The sequence below is a fragment of the Lynx canadensis genome, chromosome B3 (assembly GCF_007474595.2).
Source record: "Lynx canadensis isolate LIC74 chromosome B3, mLynCan4.pri.v2, whole genome shotgun sequence".
In the NCBI taxonomy this organism is placed as follows: Eukaryota; Metazoa; Chordata; class Mammalia; order Carnivora; family Felidae; genus Lynx; species Lynx canadensis.
In genome coordinates, this window is record NC_044308.2 from 59,692,244 (window position 1) to 59,714,414 (window position 22,171).

The 22,171-nt window shown below is 38.7% G+C and overlaps 1 protein-coding gene across 7 annotated transcripts in view; it reads left to right on the forward strand.

Moving 5' to 3' along the window:
- The window catches only part of TP53BP1 (tumor protein p53 binding protein 1), a 94,476-nt gene that overhangs the window by 22,331 nt on the left and 49,974 nt on the right, over positions 1-22,171 (forward strand). For 5 of the 7 annotated variants that reach the window (XR_003969457.1, XM_030318348.1, XM_030318346.1 and 2 more), the window contains exons 2-12: positions 2,016-2,205; positions 2,782-2,966; positions 3,172-3,265; positions 3,700-3,784; positions 11,435-11,568; positions 12,144-12,302; positions 12,680-12,809; positions 14,580-14,746; positions 16,554-16,680; positions 17,588-17,682; positions 20,589-20,797. Coding sequence is in view for 6 of the 7 variants with exons in the window: in XM_030318348.1 (XP_030174208.1) it covers positions 2,199-2,205; positions 2,782-2,966; positions 3,172-3,265; positions 3,700-3,784; positions 11,435-11,568; positions 12,144-12,302; positions 12,680-12,809; positions 14,580-14,746; positions 16,554-16,680; positions 17,588-17,682; positions 20,589-20,797 (1,392 nt within the window). In the remaining variant the exon portion in view is untranslated. Of the gene's footprint in view, positions 1-2,015; positions 2,206-2,781; positions 2,967-3,171; positions 3,266-3,699; positions 3,785-5,552; positions 5,689-11,434; positions 11,569-12,143; positions 12,303-12,679; positions 12,810-14,579; positions 14,747-16,553; positions 16,681-17,587; positions 17,683-20,588; positions 20,798-22,171 lie in introns of those variants that run through there. The other 2 variants (XM_030318347.1, XM_030318349.1) reach the window with 2 other exon arrangements.

A 22,171-nucleotide genomic window follows, 5' to 3' on the forward strand; every position in this document is an offset into this window, starting at 1 on the left:
GAGTTAACATAAAGTCTGATGGGATTTTCTTGTCTTTAGAGATAGATTAGATTTCTCTCTGCTGAGGTGGCTTAGCTAAAGATGTACATGCAGGTGGGTAGCGGTGCTGATGTCCTTTGCAGCCTAGGAGTCAACAAAGGCCTTTTGCTCATCTAACCACAATCAGTCAGTCTCAGTGGGTAACCATCCTGCCTGCATTTTCTAATCTTTCTGGGTAATGTAATGATTAATTTAATTGTTATACTGCCTAACAAGGAATTCACCGTTTTTCTTCACAGTTTTATTTGGTAATGGGAATGGCTCAGTCTTATTTACTTATTTAGTTTTAGTCATGTTTATTGAGGTTCAATTTACCCTTTTTGGTGTAGAGTTTTGTGAGTTTTAACAAACACATGCAATTTGCTTTTCAAATAATCAAGAAGGCCTATTTATTTATGTCTTACTTGGGGAGGGGAAATGCAATAGCAGGACAGAAAAGAGCAAAAGTGTAGTGACTTTTGGGGTATTTTTATGGGAATTGAGATCAAGATTTGCCCACAATAGTAACTGGTTGTTTGAGCCCTCACAAATGGAGCAGATGAATTTACTTTGTCTACCTAGTATTTTTAATATCGACCTGCCCTGGTGCTTTCAGGATTAAATTTATTTGGTCACTGGTCTTCTGCAGCATTAGGAGTGGAGGAAAGGAGGAATCAATTATAAATGATTTCAAGATTAAGAAGTGGATGTGTCTCTGTGTGTTCTATTTTTGTTCCACTATTAAAACATTCCAGGGACCCTAATTGTGTTCTAGTTACAGCAACAACAGATTCTAGGTTTTTCAGGACAGTTTCATTTCAAAGGTTCTGTCCTTTTGTTTTCATAAGTAGCATATATTCACATGATATGCTTTGATTTTTGTTTTAAAAAATGTGATCACTGTAATTTATAAAAGCAGGGAGAAGACTGGTTTATAGGAAGCTCCACTTTCTCTTAGTTTATATAATTGGGCATTTAGAATATTGGAAAATCATGATTGGGCTATACCTAAGTCATTCTGGACCTGGGGTAGAGACAGAAAACTACCTCCTACTGAATGCTAGCTATGTATGTGCTTGGCGGTGTGCTAGGTACTTTCCCCACTGACAGCTGCTCTAGCTAGAATTCCATTCTAGATCCAACCACCACTTAAATAAAACAAAGCATATATTCCTTATGGTGTCTAGTTCATTAAAACAAGTCCCAGCTGCCACACCTTCTATAAGACCCTGGCACCATAATTAGGATAATAGACTCTCAAGGCTTGGGAGGGATTTTTGAGGTCATGTAGTTAAAGGGGCGGCAGCTGTTCTCTTCTCCACGGAGTCTGAGAATCACCCTGCTTAATTCAATGGGAAGTGCAAAAAAAGGTCTGGGGCTATAGTCTCCTTAGGTTTCAATCTCATAAAAGAGAGGGCAATGATAAGCGAATGTGAAGCTTGACCTACGTTCCAGACTGCAGAGGGCAATGGGAAAAAATATGCTTTATTGGGGACCTCAGACAATGTAAAGGAAAAAAAAAAACCCAAACCAAACCTAAACTGTCAGAGGCATAATGTGAGGCCCTCGAATTCAGTTAGAGGCCCACAAAAGGGATTCTAAGTGACAAGGTAAAACCCCAAGCATCCTGTCTGTCTTCAGTTTCACCAGCTCTGAAGTACTAGCCATCCTGGATCCTCGTCTTTGCCCTTTTATTGGAAATTGGGGAACCCTCTGCTTTTCTACGGAAGAAGGTAAGAGAAGGGGCCTCAAAGTGCATGAACGATAGAAAAGAAGTCTCTTCTCTTATATCTGAGTAGTGGTACACACAACTGTCCTGGAGTCAGGGGAATATATTTCACGCCCTCTCAAGGTCCCTTCGGTTCAAGGATACTGTCATTCTCTGGCTGTACTAGGGGGAGGGCCTGCAACGTCCATGCTACCATGGAAACACGCCGCGGTGTTCCTTTTTCTTACGTGGGGCGGGGCACTCTGCCTCAACCTCGAATCATCCACAGGGCTTCTTGAGTGGCGGGCAGCAGCAGCGAATGGGCGAGCCGGTACTGCGTGACGCGACGGGAAAAGGGGGAGTTCGCGGCCGGTGGCGGCGGTGGCTACAGCGGCGACCTGGGGATCGAGCTGGAGGGAGCTGGGGAGCGTGCAGAGACCTCTAGCTCGAGCGCGAGTGATCTCCCGCCGGGATGCCTGGTACCGTTTGCAGAAAGTGGGGGCGCAGTGAGCTCTGAAGGCTTGGGTTTCGGGTCTGAAGGGATGGCTGACCGGAGGGGGCGGGGTGGCAAGCATGGCGGCGGTGACGGGGAAAGGGTTGGAGGGCCCTGAGGAGGGGGTGGGGAAGCAGTAGCTAAGAAGGCTGGGTGGTCTTGAGTAAACGTGAAGGGCTCTGAGTGTTCTGGCGAACAGAGATTACAAAGCAGCCTTTTGGGGGGCGGTAGAGGCGCCAGAAAGAGGTAGGGAGAGTTGTGGGGGATGGAAAAAGAGGCGGGGAGAGAAGAGGTTAGGAAGGAGGGGAAAGGGTGTCTACGGGAAGGTGATGGAAAAGAAGAGGAAGAGAAGGATTGGCAGACTGATAGTAAATAACGAGGAAATAAGGCCTTGGGAGGTTTGATAGGAAAGTGTTTGCAGCGATTATAAATATAATCTAATTGGAGTCCTAGACTGGTCCCTTTTCCTAGTTCTTGCACCTCCGCCCCATTATTTAAGCTCAGACTGCGAGAGGAAAGCTAGTAGGTTACACAAAACTCATCTTTTGTTATTCCATACCAGGGGAGCAGATGGACCCTACTGGAAGTCAGTTGGATTCAGATTTCTCTCAGCAAGACACTCCTTGCCTGATAATTGAAGATTCTCAGCCTGAAAGCCAGGTTCTAGAAGATGATTCTGGTTCTCGCTTTAGTCTGCTATCTCGACACCTTCCTAATCTACAGACACACAAAGAGAACCCTGTGTTGGTGAGTGCTAATCTTGTTTGGAAAGGATTGAGGAAAAATTATTTTTTTATCTAATCAAGAACAATTAGCAAATCTAAGTACTTAGGAAATCTCTATCTTTTGGATAAAATTGGTTGGAAAAGCGAAATCAGCACATTCACAAAAGTATGCCTTATTTTGGATTATTTCATATGTAGTAGGGATATTATGTATGTATGTTTTTTAGGATGTTGTGTCCAATCCTGAACAAACAGCTGAAGAAGAACAAGGAGATAGTAATAGTGGGTTCAATGAGCATCTGAAAGAAAACAAAGCTGCAGGTGAGATGTTTAAAGCTAATAGTCCCTTTTGCAAGAGTGCTCTTGTAACTGGGTGGATCTAAACATTATGTGGTTGTGGTGAATGCGTATAAGGCACTCAGAAAGTTTTTTTTTTTTTTTTTAAACTTACTTATTTATTTTGAGAGAGAGAGAGACCCAGAGGGGAAGGGGCAGAGAGGGAGAAGGAGAGGGAGAGAGAGGATCCAAAGCCAGCTCTGTGCTGACAGTAGAGAGCCTGATGCAGGGCTTGAACTCACAACTTGAGCTGAAGTTGGATGCTTAACCGATTGAGCCATCCAGGTGCCCCAGAAAGTTGATTTTTTAATGTAGATGATTAGATTGATATTGTCTACATTTCTGAATTTGTATTAAAGTTTGGTATTAAAGTTCGGTAGTAAATGCCTTTTGTACTAATGTCCACTCTTTTTTTTCAGACCCTATGGATTCTTCTCATTTGGACACAGGTGGTACCATCAGTCAGGTCATTGAACAGTTACCTCAGCCAAACAGGACAACCAGGTATACTAGTGTTGGAAGGAATTTATTTAAATTTATTAATGGATCATTTCTTTTATCTGTACCTATTGCCTCATCCCAACGATAAAGGGATTAATCTTATTTTTGTGAATTAGATAGTGGGAGTTGAGGATCATATTCACTGGTACATTAGTACTGATAGCCAGAACCTCTTTTGTGAAGGTAATAACATTTTTTACACTTGTATTATTCAAATTGTGATTTGTATTGTACACGTAAAATAAATAATCATTCTTCATTCTTAGCATAGATATGACTTAATGGAAAAAATAATCAAAAAATTTTTAGGCATATTATCAAAACTATTAGGCATGCTTTCCATCTACCAGCTAAATTACCAGTTTTAGACCCAGGATGTTTATTAATTCATACCTAAACAGTATTCAATTTTTACTTTGTCTTATGGGTAGTTTTACATTGTCCATTTTTTGAGTTTATCCTCTGTTAGGATAGGATCCTCTGTCAGGATTGGATGTTTGATACATATTCCCATTTAATTTCATCCTTAGAGCAGCTGTACAGTGAAGACATTATATTCTTTCCATTACATAGAGGGGGAAACTGATGGGTGAAGATGTTAGATAACTTATTCTAGAATATATTGCTTATAAGTGGCAACTGAGCTCTGAGCCCTCCTGACTCCAGTGCCTTCTCTTTCTTTTTTACTATTCAGTGCTTCTTAGTCTTCTGCCTAAAATTACTAAAATCAAAAGAGAACTTAGATAACTTCAGGAGCCTTGTGGTGGCTGAGTAGGAAAAGGGAGCTAGTCAAAGAGGAGAATGTCAGGTTGAGGTGGTGAAAGACTGTGGTTTCATGTAAAAAATAAATGCCCTCCCACCCCCTTTTTTTTGCCTTCTATTTAATACTCTGTTTGCACATAAGTTTTTTCTCCCAAATTATTAGTTGGTGCTTTGGAACAATCTGCAAATTGGTGGGCTTATTTTGACCTGCAGGTGGCTTGTCTTTGGCCCACACATGGTTGTAAAATATATTTGAAATAATTGATAGAATTTTAAATGGGGAAATTTTACATAAAACTTGGATTTTCAGCTTCTGGCATTACTAGTCCAGAGGTAATGCAACTTTTGTATTATTGGTAACATTTGCCTGGAGCTGTGAGTAGCAGCTAACCTCTGCATAGGTGAGCATGAGTGCTCTGGTCTGTCATAGTCCCTACAATTCACTATTGTACATGGACACTGAAGTTAATTATTCATCTTTTATTGTAGTACTTTTGCTTTTGTTCTTAGCCACCTCACCCCTTTTTGTTACCTTGTTTTGCTTTCTGTAAGCATTTAAATTTATGATACTTTAAAGTGAACATGTGCCAAAGTTATTTGTGTTTTTGTGGCCCAGCACCTTGGTTTGAACCAGTGGGGGCAGGAAGTATGTATACCCCTCATAAGTGAAGCAGTGCTGTTAGAGAAGTCCCATACTATCACTTTTCCCTTTTTGCATTGATGTGTTGCCCTTTCCCTAAAAAAACAAAACAAAACAAAAACCAAAAAACCTTGAACGTTTACATTCAGGAAATGTGCAGGCACTGTGGTAAGGTGTTTTAAAGGGGCTTTGCCATCATGGAACTTATAATTTAACAGGGAGAAAGGTGTTAAATCATTACATAAACAGCTATTCAGTTACAATTGTTATTTCAAAGAGGGAGGAAAGAAAGAAAATATGACCTAATCTGTGTGATGGGGTAAGCCTCTTTGAGGAATGTGATCTAAACTATAAATATGAATTTGTTAGACATGTTTGAAGAGCTGGGGAGAAGAGTGGCTGGTGGGAGGAGGAGCTTTCCAGAGGGAACTGCAAGTGCAAAGGCCATGAATCTAGAAAGGATTTGGGGTTGATTCCAAGAGAATGAAAGTTCTTCAAAACACAGGTATATTGATCTCCGTTTGTATGTATTTATTCCTTAATGCAAGTATTTTTTAAAAAGCTGCTTGTGAACTTTTTGCATAAAATTCCAAAAAAATCTTCCTCTCTTACCTAGTGTTCGGTTGATCTAAGCTGATGGTCCTAAACATGGAGCATCCTAAAATATACTAAAGAAATATAGATTGTTTTATTTCCCTGTTAAACATTTTATTTTATTGTTTTAAAGATTTTATTTTTAAGTATTCTTTACATCCAGCATGGGATTCTAACTCACAACCCCAAGATCAAGAGTTGCATGCTCCACTGACTGAGCCAGCCAGGTGCCCTTCTCTGTTAAACATTTTAAAAAATTGAGATAATTATAGATTCACATGCAGTTGTAAGAAATAGTATGTAGAGATCCTTTATAAACTTTGCCCAAATGGTAACGTTTTGCAAAACTATAGTATATTAACCAGGATATTTGTATTGATAAAATCTACTGAATGATTTAAGTTTCCCCACTTTTACTTGTATTCATGTATGTGAATTTTTATAAAGTCTAGTTACCTCTGTATCTGCCTTTTTATAACCATGTTCACCTCTTTGTCTTACCTGAACTCCTGGCAATCGCTAATTAAGACTGTCCTTTGTAATATTTTGTCATTTCGAAATGTTATGTAAATGGGATCATACATTAACCTTTTGGGATTGGCTTCCCTCCCCGCTTCCCCCCCCCACCCCCAGTCAGCATAACTCCTGGGAGATATGTCCAAATTGTTGCATATATTAGTGGTTCATTACTTTTTATTGCCCAGTAGTTGTTCCATGGTATGGATATACCACAGTTTAACCGTTTACCTGTTGCAGGAGAGCTGGATTGATCTGGGTTTTGGCTATTGCAAATAAAGTTGGTCTGACCTTTTGTGTGCTAGTTTTTAAGTGAACATAATCTTTCTATCTCTGGGATAAATGGCCATTGGGAAATTGCTGGGCTGTTTGGTAGTTGTATATTTAGTTTTTTAAGAATTGCCAAACTCTTTCTGGAGTAACTATACCATTATATAGTTTCACTAGCAGTGTAAGAGATCCAGTCTCTCTCCATTTTTACCAGCATTTGGTGTTGTCACAATTTCTTACTATGACCGTTGTGATAAATGTGTAGTGATATCACATTATTTTAATTTGCATTTCCCTAGTGGCAAATGATGTTGAAAATCTTTTGATGTGCTTATTTGCCATCTGTACATCCTTTTCAAGGAAATGTTTGTTCATGTCTTCTGTCCATTTTCTAATTGGATTTTTAAAAATTGTGTTTTTAGAGTTCTTTATATATTCTAGTTATTAGTCCTTTGTAGGCTATCTGGTTTGCACATATTTTCTCTCACTCTAGTTTATCTTTTCATCCTCTTCAGAAGGTTTTTCACAGAGCGGTTTTTTAATTTTAGTGAGATCTGTCAAATATTTTTAACAGAGTAATATAAATACATAATTTATTTTAAAAATAACATAATTAAAAGCAGAGTCCTTTCCCACCCTTGGTGTCCTTTCACAGAGGCTACGCTGTAAGTGTGTTTTAACTTCTTGGAGAGGTTATCTTCCTGGTGCTCAATAGTGTAAAACTAATATTTTACAATATTTTACAATATTGTAAAACTAATACTGCCATTTCTTATTTTATCAAATTAAGACAATTGAATTCCATAATGAAAGATGAGGATTTAACTCCATATGCTCCCAATTATTGATAATTATTTTAGTTCTTATGTCAGCTACTTTTGTACTTCTAAATAATGTATTTAAACCTTTGTTTTCATTTCCATTAGCTTTAGACAGTGGAGAAAAGTTTAACCATTAGGACTGGGTTTTTTTTTGCCTATAATCTGGTTTATTTCAGGCCTGTTTGGATTCACCTGATCATTTTACAAATATTTATTGGATATTTCCTATATGCCAAGCATTGTTGAATTTTGGAGATGCAGAGGATCAGAAAAAAAAATCGTAGACCTTAATATAGCTTACATTCTTGTATGGGATATAGCAATACATGATCAATAAGTAAATAGTATGTTAGAAACTGATAAGGGCTGAAGAGAAAAATATAGCAGAGAAGGGGATAGGAAACATCAAAGGAGTTGCAAGTTTAGATAGGGTGACTTAGGGAATGCTTGGCTGATAAGACATTTGATTAAAAGTTCTTGAGTGGGGTGCCTGGGTGTCTCAGTCAGTTAAGTGTCCGCCTTTGGCTCAGGTCATGATCTCAAGGTCTATGAGTTCAAGCCCTGCATAGGGCTCTGTGCTCACAGCTCAGAGCCTGGAGCCTGCTTTGGATTCTGTGTCTCCTTCTCTCTTTGCCCCTCCCCTGCTCGTGCTCTTTATCTCAAAAATAAAAAAAAAAACATTAAGAAAGTTCTTAAGTAAGTGATCTCTGCTGTTATCTGGGGTAAGTGCAATCATTGCATAGAGAACAGCCAAGTGCAAAGGACTTGAGTTAGGAGTGTGCCTGGAATATTTGAGAAATGGCAAGGAGTTTAGCATGGCTGGAGTAGAGTGATGGAGAGAATTGGGAGAAGAGGTCAGAGAAGTAAGGGGAACCAGAATATGTAAGGCCTTATGGGTTACTGTGAGGAAGTCAGCTGTTACTCTTGTTGAGATAGGAAGGCATTTAAGGGTTTTGAACAGGGGAATGACATGATCTGACTTAGATTTTAATAGGATCACTGTGGCTGCTGGATCAAGAGTAGACAGAAGAGGGTACAATTTTTATTTGTTGATTGTACCTTGATAAAGCTGGAGAAAAAATTTAAAATCCATTTAAATTAAAAAGGAGAATGGACTGAAGGAGGAGCAAGGGCAGAGGCAGGAAGACCAAGTAAGAGACTATTGAAATAATTTAGGCAAAATGACTGTGGCTACACCAGAGTAGAAGTAGATGAGGAGTGGTGAGATTCTGGGTTTTTTGAAAATAGGATTCAAAGGCTGATTGGATGGTGGAGTATGAGAGGAAGGAGGTAACAATGATTCTGCATTTTTGGTTTGAGTATTAGAAGAATGGGGTTGCTGCTAGATGAGATGGAAAAAGACTGCAAGAGGAGAAGGTCAGGTTTAGACATGTTGAAGATGAGCTGCCTTTTCAATAAACAATTGGAGACACTTGATGATGTGCAAGTCTGGATGGAGCTCAGGGGGAATGTCTTAAGCTGGAGATTTAAATTGCAAAGTCATAAGCATGTGGATGATATTCAAAGCCATGAGCCTGGGTAAGATCATTAAGGAGGTGAGTAAAGATGGAGAAGAGCTCCAAGGACTCACTGAACTTAGAGGTCAGGGAGGGACATGAAGGAAAACCACTAAAGGACACTGAAGAAGAGCCAAAGTATGTGGTTCGTGCTGTCTTTCATTGCTCTTCTATATTTTGTCATGTTTGCTCTTGGACTTTGTTTCCCAAGAAACTCAACTTGGGGCTATATTTTCTGAGGTTATGTAACTAGTCTTCCTGGTTACATAGGTAATGTTCTATTTTTTGTGTGTGAAAATCTTTACTAGTCCCTTTTCCTTGGATCATGGTCCCCTAACTTTGCAAATTTGTTTTCACCTCTTTATGCTCATTATAGTTCTGCTTAGTAGTCTTTATATGAAATAATTAAATGTGTAGAAAGCTTCAAGGAAGCAAAAAATGTTATCTATAATTCTGCCACCCAGAGGCTAATTGCTGTAAACATTTTGACATATTTTCCTTCTTTTTTTGTGTGCACACTTGATAGCAGACATGTGTAGAGTAAAATTTTGTGTTTGCTGACTTTTTTGCTTAACAACATGGAGTTTTTCCCATGACAGTTAAGACTTTTTTAAAAAAATTTTTTAACGTTTATTCTTTTTTGAGAGAGAGAAAGAGAGAGAGACAGAGCATGAGTGGGGGAGGAGCAGAGACAGAGGGAGACACAGAATCTGAAGCTGGCTCCAGGCTCTGAGCTGTCAGCACAGAGCCTGATGTGGAGCTTGAACTCATGAACTGTGAGATCATGACCTGAGCCAAAGTTGGCTGCTTAACCGACTGAGCCACCTAGGCGCCCCGACAGTTAAAACTCTTAATAAGTTTACTGAAATTTTTTTTTTTTAAAGTTTAAAAAAAATTTTTTTAATGTTTATTTATGAGAGAGACACAGAGGGTGAGTGGGTGAGGGGCAGAGAAAGAGGGAGACACGGAATCCAAAGCAGGCTCTAGTCTCTGAGCTGTCAGCACAGAGCCCAAAGAGGGGCTCAAACTCATGAACCACGAGATCATGACCTGAGCTGAAGTTGGCCACTTAACTGACTAAGCCACCCAGGTGCCCCTAGGTATTTCTTAATTACAGTAAACATTGAGAAATAAGTTTGCACAAGGATTTTTCTACATTTCAAATTATTTCTTAAAATTGAAATTTTTGAAATTATTAGGTGTAGGGCCGCCTGGGTGGCTCAGCCGGTTAAGCGGCCGACTTCGGCTCAGGTCATGATCTCACGGTCCGTGAGTTCGAGCCCCGCATTGGGCTCTGTGCTGACAGCTCAGAGCCTGGAGCCTGTTTCAGATTCTGTGTCTCCCTCTCCCTGACCCTCCCCCGTTCATGCTTTGTCTCTCTCTGTTTCGAAAATAAATAAACGTTAAAAAAAATATTTAAAAAAAAAAAAGAAATTATTAGGTGTATACATTGTTTTGGAGGTTTTTTTAGAAACATTTTTCCAAATGTTCTCCAGAAACATTCTATTAGTTTATAGTAAACTCAATGGTTGAGTCTCGTAAACAGTATATGATAGTGCTTATCTCAGGTTTGGGTAGCACTGAATAGTAGTATAGTATTGACAATTTTTTTTTCCCAATTTGATGGGCAACAGTTGTTTTCTCTATTTTCCTACATGTTTAAGATACTTATATTCCTTTTTTATGAGTTGTCTGTCTGTTCACCTATGTCTTGGGGTTCTTCATGTGAATTCCTTCTATTTTAGGGAGACTGTTATTTTGTTCTATTTGTTGTAGTATTTTTTCCTGATTGTTGTCTTTTATGTTTTTTGTCCTGTAATCTTAACTTCTTCGAAATATACAGGCCTTTTACCAGAATTTTATTCAGACATTTTGGTTCTATGTATGTAGTCTAAGATTTTTATACCAACATATTTTTGTGTAGGGACCCTGGGTGGTTTAGTCGGCTAAGCTTCTGACTTTGGGTCAGGCCATGATCTCGTGGTCTATGAGTTCGAGCCCCGGGTCAGGCTCTGTGCTCACAGCTTGGAGCCTGGAGCCTGCTTCGGATTCTGTGTCCCTCTCTCTCTCTGACCCTCCCCCGCACTCACTCTCTCTCTCTCAAAAATAAATAAACATTAAAAAATTTTCTTAAATATTTTGGTGAACTGTGTCTGGTTCAGCTGATGTATCTTTGAGTCCCTTCACTGCATATCCAATGCATATTTTACTGTGTCACTTGTCAGTTATTCTCTTGAGAGTAAGGTTTTTCTCTCCCTGTTTATATTTTTTCGGAGAAAGTGAAAACTCAAATGTGTTTATTCCTTTCTTCTGTTAAATATTTGTGTTCTTTAATTCAGTGCAGCGTTTTGAGTTGTTATCCTTTCAGGTGCTTTCTGTCAAAAGAAGCACTGATGGGGGCGAGGCTTTTTACTTTTTTCACATTTGCGTAAGAGGTGGTTGGTGTGTGGGCTGTTACAATAAATTTAGAAGAGTGCTTTGAGCAAAGTGTCCCAACCTATCTGAGAACACATGATTGTGTCTTTCCATGTAGTGTTTTGGGAATGTCAGTGGAATCTGCTCCTCCTGTGGGAGAAGAGAAAGAAGAAGAGGTAGAAGAGAAGGAGAAGGAGGAAAAGGAAGAAGATATTAGAGATGATACTACCACACGCTCCCTTGGTGCTGAAGGTAGCTTTATGCCTTTATCTAGATAGTAGATTGTTCTAAGTCCCTTTAATATAAGCATGAAGATATCCAAATTTCTCTTTGTTGTCAGGTTATAGATTTCTCATCATTAAAATGAGGATAGTCATTAAGAAAATCGCATTTGTCTGAGATATTCCCCCTAATTTGATGTTCAGGAATTTGATGCTCATTGGATAGCTCTCTTTCTGCATATTGACTCTTTTTCTTGTTACATTTGGTTTTCAAATATTTTGGGAATGTATGCTTTGTGGGTGGAAGTATAATCTGAATTACTGTGTGTGTGTGGGTATGGTTTATGTATATCTTCAGAAAGTAGACATAGTCTACCTATATGTTAGGTGCTCAGAAGGTTTTAGAATATGTAATTTTTGTTTCGTTATGTATTTTTCCCTTTCACTTTTAGTGCCTTTATTCTTGAGTTTATTTTGAAAAACTTTGGAGGCAGGGCTTTCTTGTGAAGGACTTAAAATGACCTTTTTGTTTTGCTAAGGGACAGGACCTTACACAGTGCATAATATTGTGGGATGCTACCTAACTTCTTGGGGTTTTGTTTCTAGATCCTGCCTCATCACAGTTGGGCTTTGGAGTTCTGGAACTCTCCCAGAGCCAGGATGTTGAAGAACATACTGTGACATATGAAGTAGACAAAGAGCCTGTACTGTCAGTAACTACCAACTCTAGTTACACTGGGCTGTCTGATGTGGATGCTAATATTGGTATGAAACATGTTTTTTGGCATTTGGAATTGCTTATAAGCGTTTTCCTCCTAAGCTAGAGCTAGTTATTCATTCCTTAATACAGTTTATAACTAGTAGGTTAATATAATCAAGTTAGTATAGTAAGGTTGCAGAGTTGTCTGGCAAATACTTGTTAGTTGATGGGTTGCAGATTAAGAGTTTTGGTAAGGTTTGTTTTAGTTTGGTTTGGTTAGTTTTGATTAAGGTTACTGGTTATTTTCTTTTTGCATTGATGTCTGTTTATATTTTCAAATTGGACTTCTTTTGTTAAATCTTTGCCTTTAAAAAAGCATCTGGGACTGCTTCTAGTACTTTGGAAAATTAAGTATCTCCTTCCTGTCTTCTAAAACTTCAAGCAATTAAGCATGAAGAACAGTCCAATGAAGATATGCCCATGGCAGAACAGCCCAGCAAGGATGTCCCTGTGGTAGCACAGCCCAGTAAGGATGTACATGTGGTAGATGAGCAAAGTTCACCACCTGCAAGGTAAACTCTGCTCTTTTAGGTTTCTGTTATAGTACTTTATAGTTTCTAGAAAGTATTTTTAAGTTTCATACTTGTTTTACTTGGCTAGATGGAAACATTTTTAGAAATTATTGATTTTCCTCCCCCCTTGTACTGTGCATATTTCTGGTCCAGTGGAAACTATTTATGAATTCTTAACCGTGTCCTTATCTTTAGGCATATTACAAAGCCATTTTATTGTTGCCGTAATTGTAAGCATGACTCCTTAATCTTTGGTTGTCATTCCTCTCTGATCTTTGTCTACAGAGACACTGTCTCTGTGGGAGGAGTTCCTATCTTCTCTATCTCTAGTGTTATGAGGAATCACATGAATATTATATTTGAAAATTTACTGTTCTTATAATTGAGGAACACCCAGATTGCTTTGAGTCCTCATGTAGCCTACATCTAATAGTTTATGGTATAGCTATGGACGTATTCTTTTCCCAAGTCCTATAGTGGAATTGGTAGGAATTGGGCTTATCCTTCTGCTGTGCCTCTGGTGATTATTATGTCCCAAACTGCATTGCCTCTGGTCAACAGCTCACGTTTGGATATGGCAGAGGAAAAGTGGGATGCTTCCAGTTTGGGAGAGGTGATGAATAAGCATTCAGTATTTTCTTATAACTTCCTTCAATACAAATGGTGGGGAATGGAGTCCTGAACAAGTTGACTATCAAGAGAAGTTGTTTTGTCTTTTTTTTTCTTTTAATTTTTTAATGTTTGTTTATTTTTGAGGGAGAGAGACAGAGCACGAGCAGGGGAAGGGGAAGAGCAGAGAGAGAGGAAACACAGAATCTGAAGCAGGCTCCAGCTGTCAGCACAGAGCCTGATGCAGGACTTGAACCCATGAACCATGAGATCATGACCTGAGCCAAAGTCGGAGGCTTAACCGACTGAGCCACCCAGGCACCCCAAGAGAAGTTGTCTTTCTAATACAAAACACTCACCCTCACATGGGCTGACATTTTAGGCTTTTCTTGAGGAAGTTTCCCTGTAGCTATTTTTGCTAACTTTTTAATAGGCGAACCTCCCAAGTCTCTGGAAAGGGGCCAGCAATGAGAGTTTTACATGTGTGAGTGGTATTGGTATGAAGGATTCTTGATTTGGGGGTTAGGTTGAGCAGAACAAATGGAAAAGGTCAGCAGCAGATAAGGTGTGTGGCAATAGCACAGAGGATAATTCACATCTAAACTTTGTGGAAGGTCCTCATTAGGACTGGCATTGTTGTGGTTTGGTTTAGAATCCTTCATGCTCACGTAGGTAACAGAATATGTAACAAAAATCCTTGAATCACTCATGAGAAATCATGGACAGCATGCTGCACAGCTGTGAGCAAAGTTGGAAAATTGCTGTGTGAGAGACTGAGACAAGATTTTAAATGGGCTGAGGTCTTCATGTCATTATAAAAAGTAGCTTGTTTCAACTTTGAATAAATAGAGCCTCTGGAAGTTTTGAAATTATTAAAGGAGAACACAAAACAGGAAAGTCTTCTTCTATTTCTTTTTTCTTTTCTTTTCTTTTCTTTTCTTTTCTTTTTTTTTTTTTTTTTGAGAGAGAGGAAGAGGCAGAGGGAGAGAAAGAATCTTAAGCAGTCTCCATGCCGAGTGTGGAGCCCAACCTCACGCCCATGAGATCATGACCTGAGCTGAAATCAAAAGTCCACTCATGTGCCCCAGGAAAATCTTAATTCAAAGGTGAAATCATTTGAATGTATAGCAACTTTTTCTCCTGGTGGTTTGAATTTCCTAGGTCAGAGGACATGCCTCCTTGTCGCAAAGTATCTCTTGCTGCTGTGGAAACAAAAGAACAAATATCTGCTCAAGAACTTTTGGAAGGTGGACTGCAGATTCAGAAGTCCCCAGAGCCTGAGGTTTTGTCAACTCAGGAAGACTTGTTTGACCAGAGCAATAAAACAGGTATAAAGAGTGATTAGTTGCTGTAGCTTCTCTTCTCCAAAGATCTAAACTTTATTATTATTGTTCTGAGCCTACTGTTTGAATTAGAAGGCACTTTATAAAAGGTATGCAGACTTGTTTGTAGTATGGAAGGAAAATACATTTCTTTTTTTTTTTTTTTAATTTTTTTTTTTTTCAACGTTTATTTATTTTTGGGACAGAGAGAGACAGAGCCTGAACGGGGGAGGGGCAGAGAGAGAGGGAGACACAGAATCGGAAACAGGCTCCAGGCTCTGAGCCGTCAGCCCAGAGCCCGACGCGGGGCTCGAACTCCCGGACCGCGAGATCGTGACCTGGCTGAAGTCGGACGCTTAACCGACTGCGCCACCCAGGCGCCCCGGAAAATACATTTCTAACTGATTAATGAGAAAGGCTTTTTGGGAATGATTGCTGTTTTACATTTAAAAAAATTTTTTTTTTAATCTTTATTTATTTTTGAGAGACAGAGCACAAGCAGGGGGGAACAGAGAGAGAGGGAGACACAGAATCCGAAGTAGGCTCCAGGCTCCGAGCTGTCAGCACAGAACCTTACACGGGGCTCGAACTCACGAACAGTGAGATCACCACCTGAGCCGAAGTCAGACGCCCCACCAACTGAGCCACCCACGCGCCCCTGTTTTACATTTTAACATAGTTTTCTCTCTGTGTTGGAAATGGAGATTTGAGGAATAATACAGTAAATTTTTTTTTTTTAATTTTTTTTTTTTTTAACGTTTATTTATTTTTGAGAGAGAGAGCACGAATGGGGGAGGGTCAGAGAGAGGGAGACACAGAATCTGAAACAGGCTCCAGGCTCTGAGCTGTCAGCACAGAGCCTGACGCGGGGCTCGAACTCACGGACTGCGAGATCATGACCTGAGCCAAAGTCGGCCGTTTAACCAACTGGGCCACCCAAGTGCCCCAATATAGTAAATTTAATATTAAGGACAGAATAGCTATTAGAGTCATCATAGGTCTTCATATCTTAATATCATGATAATTAAGTGTAAGTTTTTCATAATCACCTGGGCAATAGTCTGCCTACTCATCTATTTATTAGTTCATCTATCAGAAATAGGAAGTTATGGCCTAGCAGAAAGAAATTCCTTTATACTTGGGATTAATGCAGCTAATACCCCTGTCTGTTGCTGAGAAGTGACCAACAAGAGATTGTTCATAATATAAGTCAATGACTGCTCTTATATTCTTTTATTAATGCATTAGTATTTTCTGTCTCCTCTGAGGAGGCCCAGGTTCTAATCATGAAAACTGCATTCATATCATCCAGGTGTGATGCACATTGTTTTACTTCTGCCATCTGTTTCATGGCATGAGCTTTACTTCACCATAGGTAGACCTTGGAATAGAAGGCTTACTTGCTGTTTTACAATAGAAGCTTCACAAGAAGCAGAGCAGCCAAGCAGAGGGATAAGGATTCTGCCTTTTTCCTCCCAAGGTTTAATCATGATGGAAAGGACTAAGGAATATGTTTTGTCATTCTATATTAAAGAAACCTGTAATTTAGGGAGGATGGTATTTAGTGGTCACTTAGAATTTGTGTTAGCATGGCATTCCATTGATTGTACTACTATTAGAAAACAGTTTCTGCTCTCTTGGAACATGGTTGGAAACATTGGTATTACTCTTTGCAGTACTGAGTGGCTTGCTTGCTTTCTTCTTCCTCCTCTTCCTTTTTTTTTTTTAAACTCAGGATTGTCAATTTGAGAAGCAAATGAAATTGGATTTTCTCTCTCTCTCTCTCTCTCTCTCTCTCTCTCTTTTAAAATAGCTTCTGATGGTTGCTCTACTCCTTCAAGGGAAGAAGGTGGATGTTCTCTGGCTTCCACACCTGCCACCACTCTGCACCTCCTGCAGCTCTCTGGTCAGAGGTCCCTTGTTCAGGAGAGTCTTTCCACGTAAGTAAGCCTAAAATAGCTCTGCCAAAGAAACATGTATCTGAGGGTCTTAGGCTAAGGTTGAAAGAGCTGAAATTGCTAGTCTAGAATTCTTTTTAAAATCAAAAAGCAAACTCTAGGCTTTAGAATTTTGGGGTTAAGAGCTTAGTGGACCTATTGAAGGCAGGTAGCTCTGCTTTCCCATATGGAGGTTTTTTTTAGTTTTATTTATTTAAGTAATTTTTACAGTCGACTTGGGGCTCGAACTCAGAACCCTGAGATCAAGAGTTGCATGCTCTTCTGACTGAGCCAGCCAGGCACTCCCCCATTTGGAAGTTTATAATAGTAGCCCAATTGTTTCACTAGACAGAAACTGCCCAGTTATATTCTGTTATACAACCAAAACAAGCATACTGCTCTTCTATTTGACCAGCAGTTCTTTCCATTTAACCGCATAGGGGTGGAGAATAGATTGTACTATAGTTGACCTTAGTTGGAGTTCTTTATCTCGCTGTTATGGCAAAGAGATTTGCTTTTTTTTTTTTTTTTGAAATAAAAATGTGCATGATCTTTCTAATATTAGGTAAAATTTGGAGTATTTTTATCTCAGTTTTGCACGTGAATTTATTTTTTAGCTCTTTGTCATCTTGCTTTGCAATCATGATGTCCTTGTGTTTGATTGTTTATTTCTCTTATAATCATATGGCTTTATCCTTTTTTTTTTTTTTAATTCTAATTTTGGATATGTCTGGTGTGAGAAATAGTTAAGTATTATTCATGGCTCTTCCATCAGCCTCAGGTAGATGTTTGAGAGATTGCTAATAAGATTTGTTTGGATGACTTAGATATTTTTGCTATCAGAAAGTAAAAAACAAATGCACAACTGTGGCTGTGGTACAATAACCTGTGATTCTCTCTTTATATAAAGGAATTCCTCAGATCTTGTTGCTCCTTCCCCTGATGCTTTCCGATCTACCCCTTTTATCGTTCCTAGCAGTCCCACAGAGCAAGAAGGGAGAAAAGGTGAGCTCTCGTGATCTGTCTGTTGCTCTCAGATTAGACGAGCAGCAGCACTTCTTCTGCCTTGCAGAACGTACTGTTTCTTTATATGTTCAGACACTGTGACCTAAACTATTCAGTAGGACTCATGTCTATCTCCCCTTCAGGGATGTGGCCTAGTATAAGGGGCTCATTCTTATGAGAATTCTGTATTTTTGACTTAATTTTTAAAAAGATCTGTAGGGTAAAATTTGTTAAGATAGAACTCAGAATAGTATGTTATATTAGTTTATTAGTGAAGAACCGGGTTTGTTACTAATAACCCAGAAGTTTCCAGCAACATGTTGACATGCTGCTGGGGAAAGGGAACCAAAAATTGTTTCTTTTGCTATTTAACTGTTATTTTTGTTATCATCAAGCAGTTTTAGTCAAAGAATGGCTAGGAGCAGGTTGTAGAAATTTTGATTTCATTCACTTCCTCCTTTGAGGACCTAGTGATTTTACATTACTTTATACACAAGAAAGATTTCCTTTTTACTTAATTTATCTCGTTATCTATATCTCTTTTACTCTCTCTTAGTCTTATACCCAGTCACTCAAGGTATTTCTAAGTTCCTACTACTTTTACGAAGTCTTTTCCAATAAATTTCATGATTTTCTCCTTTTAATTCTTTCACATACCAATGATGGTATAATGGTTAATATTTATTAAGCACTTATGGTATGCCAGGCCCTGTTTGGTGTGCTTCTCTTTGGCTCTAGGTGCTTTTCTTTGTTTTTGTTTTTTTTTAATTGAACCCTCGCAACAATACTAAGAAATAGGTGTTACTTTTTTTTTTTTTTAATTTTAAAAAATATTTATTTGTTTTGAGAGAGAGCAGGGGAGGGGCAGAGAGAGAAAGGGTGAGAGAGAATCCCAAGCAGGCTCCATGCTGTCAGTGCAGAGCCTACCGTGGGGCTTGATTTCCAAAACTGTGAGATCATGACCTGAGGCAAAATCAAGAGTCAGATGTTTAACCGACTGAGCCACCCAGGCAACCCGAGGTAGATGTTTTATCTCCATTTTACAGATGAGGAAATGGAGTCACAGAGAGATTTCACAACTAAGTCATAGAGGCAGAATTTGAACTCTGGCAGCTGCCTCCAGGTCCTATGGTCTCATCTGTTTATATGCCTCCTATGATATCCTGCTGTCTCTACTCTTGAGTGATATAAATATAGAAATATGTTTAACTGTTTTTCAGGTTTAATTCACCCATGACAAAATGTAATCTTAACTTTCTTTTGCCATTAAATTTGGGTCTTGTTGTTTGTCTTGAAGTCAATTGTAGGTAGCCAAATAGACTGGTATCATATTAAGCATAGCATGATTAATAATATCTTTAGTAAAAAATAAAAGTCAATCCATTCCACAAAAATCCTAATGCAAGTTAAATTTGGTTTGTACTTAAAACCATTTTTTCTATTTATAGTGTGAAAATTGAATATCGCATAAATATACTAAAAATACTTTCTCCCTGATTGTAAACATAATTCTCACTATAGAAAGTTTGGAAAGCCCATAGGAAAGTAATAAGAAAATAAAAGTCACCTGGATACCACAATCCAGACATAATTAGTACTTGGATATATTTCCTTTCAGAGTATTTTCTATGCATAAAGAAGTATTTTACAGACTTGGGATTATGTTATATATATGATTCAGCGTTCTTTTTTATTCTTTCGTATAACATACTGTATTTTCTCCTGTCAATTGTATTTTGGATTTAATGTGTTTGCTTAACATGTGCATAACTGTTTGTGGCTCTATATATGCTTGCTTCCTTCCTTTCTTTTCTTTCTTTCTAAAATTATTAACCTTTTTATATGTAGTGCTTAGTACAGTAGGTCCTTAGTGAGTACTTTGTCATGGCGAGAGAGATGAAAATGAAACTGAAACGGTGTAATGAAAATACTTAACACAGCTGTGCTAGCATGCTTGCTCAAGGCCTGCAGCACCAGATCTGGAACCTAGCATTAGACTGGAATGTGAGGTGAAATCAAGCAAAGCAGCAAGGGTAGGCACCAAGGTGAGGTATAGTCAGTAGCATGAATGTAGATGGCAGGGAAAAACTTAGTGGTATATATAGATAATTTGTGAATGTGGTCTAGAAGGAAGCCTGTTTGGGGTCTAGTTGTAAAATAGGGGAAAAAGGGTTGATGAATCAAGACCTAGCTAGCTAGGCTGGCTCTGAGGAAGAACCTGTTAGCCTACAGGTGGGTAGTACACTATGGGAAAGCATTGGGGAGGTGGTGGTGGTGTGTGTTTGTGTTTCACTCCTGAGCAATTTATCTCAGGATTAGTGGCTTACACTTAGTTCTTTGATAAATCACTGCTGATTGGCACTGACAGATTTTTTCTTCTTCTGTATTTTCCTGGCATTCGTTTCTCTGTGCTTAGCAATTGTTAATGCCAATGTAATGAGTTCATAAATAAGTAGATATTGGAGTGGTGAATAAATTCGCTGCCTCTCAAGGCCTGTGGCAGAATATACGATGGTTAAATTAGGTGACATTAACGTGGGTGTTCCCATACAAAATGTGGAAAAACTGAGTAATGGTAGGGAAAGGGGTTCAGAGGAGCTCAGTTAATTTAACATTTCAAGGGGATGAGTGGGTATCCCCAGATGAATGCCCCCCCCACCCCCCACCCCAATGAAATCTGTATCTGAGGATTTGGAGAGTGTGGACCTTCCTCCTCCCAGGGGAAGAAAGCATTGCTAGGTTTCTTAGACTCAGTCTACTATTAATCTGTCAGCTTTTCTGAAAATTAAACCATTATTTTTTTAGGAATGGAAATTGCTGTGATATACTTGTTACTAGGGGTATTGGAACATGAGTAATATTGATGAGTGCTTATTTCTCAATTTGTTTTTCCTGTTTTAAACCAGATGAGCCAATGGACATGTCCATGTTATCAGAAGGAAAAGGAGAGTGTTTTGAGAAGAAACTACAAGATGAAGAACCATTGGAGATAGAACACCCCCCTCTCCCACCTGAGCCCACTATATCCCCTCAAGCCTCAACACCAGTGTCTCAGAGCACACCAGTCTTCACTCCTGGGTCACTGCCTATCCCATCCCAGCCTGAATTTTCTCATGTGAGTATTATAGAAAAAGTGTTTTCCTCTGAATGTCTTTTTTTTTTTTAAACAATTTTTGAGGTATCATGTATAAACATAAAATTTACTGATTCCAAGTATATAATTTAGCAATATTTAGTACATTTACAGAGTTGTGCAGCTGTCATCACAATCTAGTCGTAGAACATTTCCAGAGTTACTTATGTTTAAATTTTATACTAGGTCTTTAAATTTTTGAAAATGTTAGTGCAAAATTGAAAGGGGTATTAATCATTATTCTATTTTAACACAACTGCTACTAACATTTTTGTCTTTCCACACGCCTGCTTTTTTTAAAATAAAGTTATTTATAGTGAACATACAACCTTCATCTTCTTTTTCCAGTTAACATTGCACCATAATGGTTTTTCAGTGTTACATAGTCCTTATACTGTCTTTTGAAAACTTGTATGATATGTCTCTGAGTGGATGTACCATAAGCGAATTCCCTCAGTACATTCCTGTACTGAGGATATCAAGATGGTTTTTAGTTTTCTTTTCTTTCTTTTTTTATAAATGTTTTTTGAAAGTTTATTTATTTTTAGAAACAAAGCGGAGGAGAGGCAGAGAGACAGAGAGAGAATCCTAGGCGGGCTCTGTGCTGACGGCAAGCACTATTATTATAAACACCATTCAGAGCAGAATCTGTAGATTATTATTTTTCATGTTTACATCGCTTCTTGCTTTTATTCTGGAATTGATAATTGTCTGTTTCATTTGTTTAGATTTCTACAATTTTCTTCCATCAATCCTAGGCTCTCCACCAGTTGTCATAATCTCCTCAAGATGTTTGAGGCCCTCAAACTTTATCTCTTTGAAGAAACCTCTTTTGGAGACTCCAAATTTCTAATCTGTGTTGTTGCCTTTTGTGCCTGATGCATCACTCACCTCCTTTTCATTGTAGTCCTTGGAGGTTGTTCTTATTTGAAATTTTTCCTATAATAGAATACTTATTGTTTGGATGTTGAAATAATTAGTTTTGTAATTTTCTTGTTTTGTTGTTTCTCTCTTTTTAATTTTCTGGGGGATTTCCTCAACTATCTTTAAAAAAAAAAAAAAGTAGTTTTGGGGGCACTGGGTGGCTCAGTCAGTTAAGCATCTGACTTTGGCTCAATTCATGATCTCACAATTCATGAGCTTGAGCCCTGCTTCTTCGGGTGAGCTCGAAGCTTGCTTTAGGTGAACATGAGTCCCGTTTCTAGTGAGACCCCCTTCTCTCTCTCTCTCACTCTCTCTCTGCCCCTCAGGGGATTCTCTCTCTCTCCACCCTTGCTCACTTGAGCCTCTCTATCTCTCAAAAAAAAAAAACAAAAAAACCCAAAACTAGTTTTTGGGGCACCTGGGTGGCTTAAT